This window comes from Myripristis murdjan, chromosome 1, assembly GCF_902150065.1.
Source record: "Myripristis murdjan chromosome 1, fMyrMur1.1, whole genome shotgun sequence".
NCBI lineage: Eukaryota > Metazoa > Chordata > Actinopteri > Holocentriformes > Holocentridae > Myripristis > Myripristis murdjan.
This window is the reverse complement of record NC_043980.1, coordinates 27609220-27616622: the sequence shown is the minus strand read 5'-3', so window position 1 is coordinate 27616622 and position 7403 is coordinate 27609220. Positions and strand designations below refer to the sequence as shown.

Here is a 7403-nt window from a genome sequence, read left to right as displayed (position 1 = left end):
GAGGACTAGATCCTCTGACACAGCAGGATCCTGGTTGGTCTTTGAAGACCCAAACAGAAACTAGATCCCCCTTCGATTTTGGCATCAGGTAACAACTGACTTATAAAGCTAATTATACATCCTCAGAAGGTGGGGAGAGGTGAACTCTCAACCCTCTAAGTAGTAAAGTAAAAGCAAAGAATTTTTGATGAAGGTAAATAAAAAGCCATTTTCTCTTAGCTGCAAATATGCTATGCTTTCTCCTTTCCTACTGTAGTCTGAAACATTATCTTACCAAATCCTCATAGTTCAACATTAACTTACACAATTGTGTTAACATATAGAGTTTGTTAAGTTAATCAAATCATACAATATAGCATAGCCTTAGCTAATATGAGCTTAGTTAATAATAATCATTATTATTATTATCATCATCATCATCATCATCATCATCATCATACAGTTTTGAAGATGCAGATTAGTGATATGTTTACAGTTAAGTGATCTTTCAAGATTTTGCTGTTGTTGTTGTTGATGTTGTTGTTGTTGTTTTCTTTCAAGAGGAGGCCCAGCAGTTTTATTTGAAGATGGATGTTTTGTAAATATTTTCTGGATATCTGATAAAATGTACAATGTCACTTCGGATCAACATCAACTTTTATTTACACAGGGAAAAGACACTGAGACCAAGCTTTCTTTAACATGTGTGCAAACAATGACAATAAGATAACAATAAGAACAGGATGAAGGAAGATATGGTATTTATTTTAAATGAAACTAAGGAGGATCGGGAGGAATACACTGTTGGGATGTTTAACTCCACACTGCAAGAACTGGGTCTAACTTTTCTTAATTGGATGAAAAAAAATGATTAAATATAATGATCTGAACAGGGAAATCAGAGACAAGCTGGTGTTCAACACAGTGGTGGTCTGGATGAGCTTCCGAGCGCAGGAGTCCTGGTGTAAATGAGCACCCCATCTGAATGCACTTCCACAAACACTGGCCAAAAATGTGAAAAACCACCTTATCACAGAAGATGAGGCTTTGCTACAAGACTGCAGGAGGAACTGAGGAGTGCCAAAGAAGCGCACAGCAACACAAACAAGCTGGAGGAGAAATATGTTCCCACTGAAAAATGTCTTCATCAGAGTAGAGCGAGACGACTCCACTTCAGCTGGAGGTATGCAGGCCTCGCCAAGAGGACCACGGCATTGTTCTGGACTTAGATGAGGAGAGAGAATAAAATCAGTGCCATATAATGAGGCACCAGTGCAAACCATGTAACCTCTAAACAACAGAATTCAAGGCCGCCTGCAGACAGTAACCCAGTTACAGCAGACAGATGGTCTGGTATATTATATAATCTTTACCAGTCTGGCATTGGTTCATGAAAGACTAATGGTCCGATTAAATAGCAGGAAGGTAAAATATAGGAAACAGCTAAGTAGCCATATAAGGACATATTTTACTGAAGAAGAGTGGGAAGAAAGCATGGACATACTAAACAGAGGTAGAAAAATGTTATCAATCAGGCTAGACTGAGTTTTCATGGTCCTTTCCCTTAGACTTCTTCTCAGATAGTGGTACAGGCATAATTGGGTCAGCTTAAGTGGGAAAAATTGTGCACCACATTTTAAGCAAACACACAGCAATTTTTGCACTTAGCTTGTAAATTTGTGTCATCAATTTCAATGGTCTTACCTTACAACCCAGATATGGTCTGGTTCACAAAGATAATGCACACAGCTGTAGTTCAAGGTTTAAGTAACCTTGAAATGATTCACTCAGGCTATAGTCCAGGGGTCCCAAACATGTAGCTCGCCACCTATATCTGAGTGGCTTATCAAAAGGTTTTCAAAAGTATGTACAAAAAAAATAATTAATCACTGAGTCGGTGTGAATGCACCTTGGAATGTCCTTCGATTTCAATGCAGTCAAAAGCACAAGATGTCCCTCCTCCACCTCTTCAACGACTAAACTATAAGAACATCCATCAAGCAGCTCTCAGAGGATCTGCCTTGCATGGCTCCACATTCCTTTGTGAAGCAGCGTTTTCTGATATGAGTGTCATAAAAACTAAAATTCAAAACAAGGCTGATAGATGAACATTAAAATGACTGCAGAAGAGTGAACATAAGAGGAAAATGCCTCTCTCATGGCCTCCATGCAGTGACAGTCACCTCACTGTGAAAATGACTGAATGCATTTACAACACACGTGAGCTGTAACATGATGATGAGCTTTTGATATGTGAAATGACGGGATTTGTCATATATTGGTAAGTTACGCTTTTAAGGTGTTTTGATGTTATGTCATGGGAGACATTGGAATTTAAATTTGGAGTCAGAAAATACATATCACATGCCTTTTAATGTGCACTATTTAATGCAAAATGTGGACTTTACTCAACATTTATACATGCAGAAATTTGTTTCATTCAGCTAGTATGGATTTAAAGGTCGATGACTGGTTTGATACAATATGTGAATAAATGTAAGTAATATAAGAAATTAACAGCTCTTGGCCCACCTAAAAGCTACACAGTAGCTTTTAGGTGGGAAAATCTTGGAGGCGCCTGCTATAGGTTCCCTTGCTGCTTTGAGAAAACACTCTAAAGACAGTAGGGGGAGCTAGGGTATCATTCTTCAGCCTTTTTCCCATTGAACATGATTACACAAGTCATACTTGTCAAACTCAGCATGAAGCCTGCGGTGGAGTTGTATATCTCTACAGGTGTATGCATGCCTCTGGTGTTGGTCAAATATTCAAGGGGCATTCTCTGGAGAGAATGCCCCACTTGTTTGATGATGACTGTGAGGGATAATGAATATAATGAGTCCCAATTATCCAAAGAGTATGGCGGTACACTAAGCCAGTCATCTATGATATTACATGAGAAAGTAATTCATTGGTGTCACTGCCGCTTAATTATTTTGCTCTTAAAAAGCAATTAGTTGACAAAATCAATACTTATTTTATTGATTGCTCCTGTACCTATCATTAACTTTGATTCCCTACATTGCTCATCATCTATGGACTTGGTGTTTCTCCACATTACACCAGTATTTAAATATTAATGCACAGATGAATGGACAGAGGGCCAGCAGTGAGACAAGGTTAGTGACTTAAGTGCGTGCCCCTGTGCAAGCCCAAAGAGGAAGTCGGCAGCAAACACAGATTAATTTAATTAGCTTTAAACCCATTATTCATTTTACTCAAAGGCACAAGCAGCACATGCCCCTGTCCCAAGGGCACACTTTGTGACAGCAATACCAGATCAATAACTTCAGACAGTTAAAGAAACAATTATTGATTTACGTGCTGAATAGCCCATGAACATCTTACTAAAAATGGAGAGTAGAGCTAATATCCAACTGCCTTGTCACCTCACGTATGCTCAAAGAAAATCAGTGAAGAATTGGTCAACAGGAAGTACTCAAAGACCTGTGCACCGGCCTAATCATTGCAAGAATATACCCTATAGCACTGCCTATAGGGTGCTCACGGCAAACAAAAGCTAGATGGGGGCGTGAGGGTGGGGACTTGTTTATTCCCTTTGAAAGAAAGGCCTTTTCAGTTTCCTGCTGAACCATAATGTATATACGCAGATAAGCATCTGCACACCGTGTAAATCAGTCCCCCACAAAGCTACATGCTCAGATTAATGGCAATATTTGCAGCGTGCATTGCTGTTTTTACCCACTACACCTTTTAAAACATTCAACATCATTGTAAATGGGAACACTGGGTAACACTTAATCCAGCAATGCAGCTTGCTACTGTTCAACGTTCATTATACATTAATATTTTCATTTGGTCAAAATAGACTGCAGTACTTTTCCATTTGTGAACTGGGCAGCTAAAAAGTAGTCATTACACAGCACTTGAATACAAAAGATACAATGTCAACATACTGCCTTATGACTTGAATACAGATTTTGACATATCCTGAAAAACAAATTCAAAACAAGCACTTACACTTGATAGTTCTATTGCACAATAAAGTTTTGAGAGCTTCATCTGCACAAACAAGGCTACAAAATACAAAATATATGCAAATGATCTGCAATGAACCATATTCAACTATGATTTATTAGTGAGTTTAGACATTTGTGGCTTTGAAATCTGTACAGGTGGTGTCTTTTTCCCTTTGCATTTGTCTTCTTGACTTCAGACTGAAGGGCTGGCTACATTTACATACAGACAGAAAGGCTGTCCTATAATTGTTGTTCATCCACCCATATAGGATTGGATTGACGAACGTGGAGCACATTGCCACAATGTGGAACACAGTGAAAAGCAATTTGAAGTCTTCCATATCTAGAACACTGCTATCAATGTCAATAGCCAATTGAAATGCATGGAACGGCAGCCAGCTGACTGCAAAGACCACCACCACCGTCACCAGCATCTTTGTGGTTTTTTTCCTGCGCCGATGGCGGTCATTCCGACCTCCAGGGCTTATGTGATTCTTCAGCTTATTCCAGATACGAATGTAGGCGAATGAGTTGATGGCCAGAGGGAGGCCGTATTGAAGCACAAGCATTGATATGCTGTAGATGGTTCCGTTCATGCTGCTTCCTGGCCACTTCTCTGTGCACACCTGAATGGACTCCTCTGGCAGAATGTCAAAAGTCCCGTACTCTCTGAAGATGGCGAGCGGGCTGGCCAGCAGGGCACTGACAGCCCACGTGATGACAATGACCACAGCACACATGTCTTTGGACATCTTGGTTTCCAGGTGGTAGACGATGCTCCTGTGGCGATCCAGGGCGATGATGTTCAAAGTGATGGTGGACACATGCACAGCCATGCCTTGGGCACAGGGCAGCATGAAGCATAGCACTTTCCCAAACTTCCACTCACCATAGAGGGTGTAGACCAGAGTGAAAGGTAAACACAGAGTATTCACCAGCAGGTCTGCGACAGCTAGGTTTACAATAAAGAAATTGGTTACAGTCCTTAGATTTTTAAACTTGTACACTACATATATCACTAAGGAGTTTCCAGTGAGTCCAAACAATATTATTGTGCTGTAAGCAAGGATGAGGATCACTTGCACTCCCACCAGCTTTGTACTGTCTTCTAGCTTCAAAAAGTTGTCATCACTAGCTGGGGCTGAAGCTGAGCAGCAGTTCGAGGATTCAGCTTCTGCTTTATAATCTTCCATCTGAGTTACGTTTAGATGATTTGCAGAATCCATTGCTGACAGTCCCCATAGGTCAATCTGTGAAAAGATGGAGGTGGGTGGAGATCATTTTGAGCAATCAACATACCAGTTGTGGTGCAGAAGAAGTAAAATATTTTCTGCTAATCTAATGAAATTCATTTTTGAGTCACAGACAATAACTGAACAATTTCCTCAGTGAGTACCTGATGGTATCTAAAATATATGGTGTCACTTGTACCTGACAGGGTGCTCCGCTGTGCCTTCACAAAGCACAGCATTTTAATTGCATGTGGTGATTTTGTGGGTTTTCAGCGCTGTATGACTGTATGGATGATTTTGTAAAAATGGCAAACAAAAACTGATCTAATACACATTATGGGGAAAGATAAAGAATGACATAGAGAACTCTTAAACAATGGGAAGAGGGCATGGGAAAATATTGAAATATTTTTGTTCCTCTTCAAGCATTTATAAGAGCTTTTGGATTATGACACTAGGCTCCTTCTCCTCCTTGAAATAACAAATGATCTATAAACGTTTTATTTCACAAGAATATTGATTCTGCTGAAATAGGCTCTTCAGTGATAAATGAATGGTTGCTAAAATGCCTTTTTGAAGTGGTGGCTCGTCCTATCAGGTCTCATTTCTTTATCACAAAAGAAAACCTAAAAGTAATCCTTAGAAAACTTAAGATTTACACCTGTGAAGCATTTTATAATTAGCCTTTACAAATACTGCAGGGCCCAGCTTTATTTTATTTTATTTCATGTTTTCTGTCTCTGCATGTATTCTCATGCTCGCATATTATATCGTAGCTTGCACGCATGTTTTTGAGTCTTTGCTTGGCTGAAATCAGCTGTCATTTTTTAGTCCCGTGGCGGGAACTAAACATGTCAGTAAATCTAAGAGCACATAGCTTTTCCAACTAAATATTCACAGCCATAAGTTAGAAAAAGTGTAATGAGTTACTTACTATATTAATATCCAATATTAGTGTGGGCTGCAGTGCAGAGGCAAAGCTCATGTCGTTGGCCACACATTGGAAAACTGTCATGATTACTCAAAAATCAAGGTAAAATAATCATGCAAATTAACATTCACTCACCTTAATCTGTAACAGAAGGAGATGTGCGTGCTCCCCTTTTCGTCTCCACGTCTCAGTCAAGTTTAGAATTGGGCTCTGGCATGCTTGTTTTCTTGTCCATGACCTTGTGAGAATTTACCGGTGAAGCAATTGTTAAGTTAAGAGGGTGAAATAATTTTCCTCCAAAAAATTCAGTGGGCGCCCCACAGTTGAAGCGCACGACGTTTGCCAGTGCGCACAGCAGCCTCCGGAGTTTGGTGAGAGCGCATTACCTGCCCGTATGGAAACCAAAGCCCCAGTGATGCATGAGGCGTGTTGAGTGACAAAGTGGGGTGGGGAGGGGAGGCGTCCTTCTTTGACAAGAACAAAACAGCCGAGGGATGAAGTCCCTTTGCCATAAATATTTCCCGATGCTCTTCATTTCGGAGCAGTTAAGAGCGTCTGCCCGACGTCCAAGCGCGCTGGAGAGACAGCTGACATTTTTCAAGCAGTCTAGATCTAGATGGCAGCTTTGGCAGGCAAGTGATAAACGATTCTGTGCACAGGCAGCTCTTGTGTTAATATGTCATTAATGCCCTATAGTGTGAGCATGAAGGACAGGTAAGAACCAAAACTCAACTTTGATATGTAAATAAGTGTTGACTCAACTTTTTGGAAGAGAGCTCTCTCTCTCTCTCTCTCTCTCTCTCTCTCTCTCTCTCTCTCTCTCTCTCTCTCTCTCACCGTGTTTCAGGTGTGCCACCCCCTTGTCTGAGTGCTTGGAGCAGCCACAGCAGAGCCTCTGTTGGTCATCAGTGGAGCTGAATATCAGCCCCCAGAGCCAGTGCTCCTTGTCATTTGGCCACAGAGCTGCTTGTTTTATTTTACAGTTAGTGGGTTTGTTTGTTTGTTTGACCTTTTTTTTTTTTGTTTTGTTTGTTTGACCTCAGAGACCCTGATGCCTTATTTGCTTCCATTTCTGCAGTTTTAGTTATTTCTGTTAATCATTTTCTCTAGATAAATGTTATTCATTGTTACACTTTAAAAGTGTCTCAGCAGGCTTCTCTTTGCTGTTTTGGTTCCATTTCTGCAAAGGCTTTGGATAAACTTGTTATGTTACTTGTTATGTCCCAAGATATTGGCATGGTCCTCACATTATCTGATGACCTTAACGCTGGTGTCTTTGAT

At 40.4% G+C, this 7403-nt stretch overlaps 1 protein-coding gene across 1 annotated transcript; it reads right to left on the bottom strand.

Annotated features, from left to right (window-relative positions):
- Positions 1–4084: 4084 nt before the first annotated feature.
- On the bottom strand, positions 4085–6369 carry npy2r (neuropeptide Y receptor Y2). Its single transcript, XM_030055213.1, has 2 exons — positions 6258–6369; positions 4085–5209 (listed from the first exon to the last, which is right to left on the bottom strand). The coding sequence occupies exon 2, from the start codon at positions 5183–5185 to the stop codon at positions 4085–4087; it is 1101 nt and encodes a 366-aa protein (XP_029911073.1). The 5' UTR covers positions 5186–5209; positions 6258–6369.
- Positions 6370–7403: the final 1034 nt, after the last annotated feature.

Coding starts and splice junctions, on each gene's coding strand:
- npy2r (XM_030055213.1), bottom strand. CDS start 5,185: ATGGATTCTGCAAATCATCTAAACGTAACTCAGATGGAAGATTATAAA.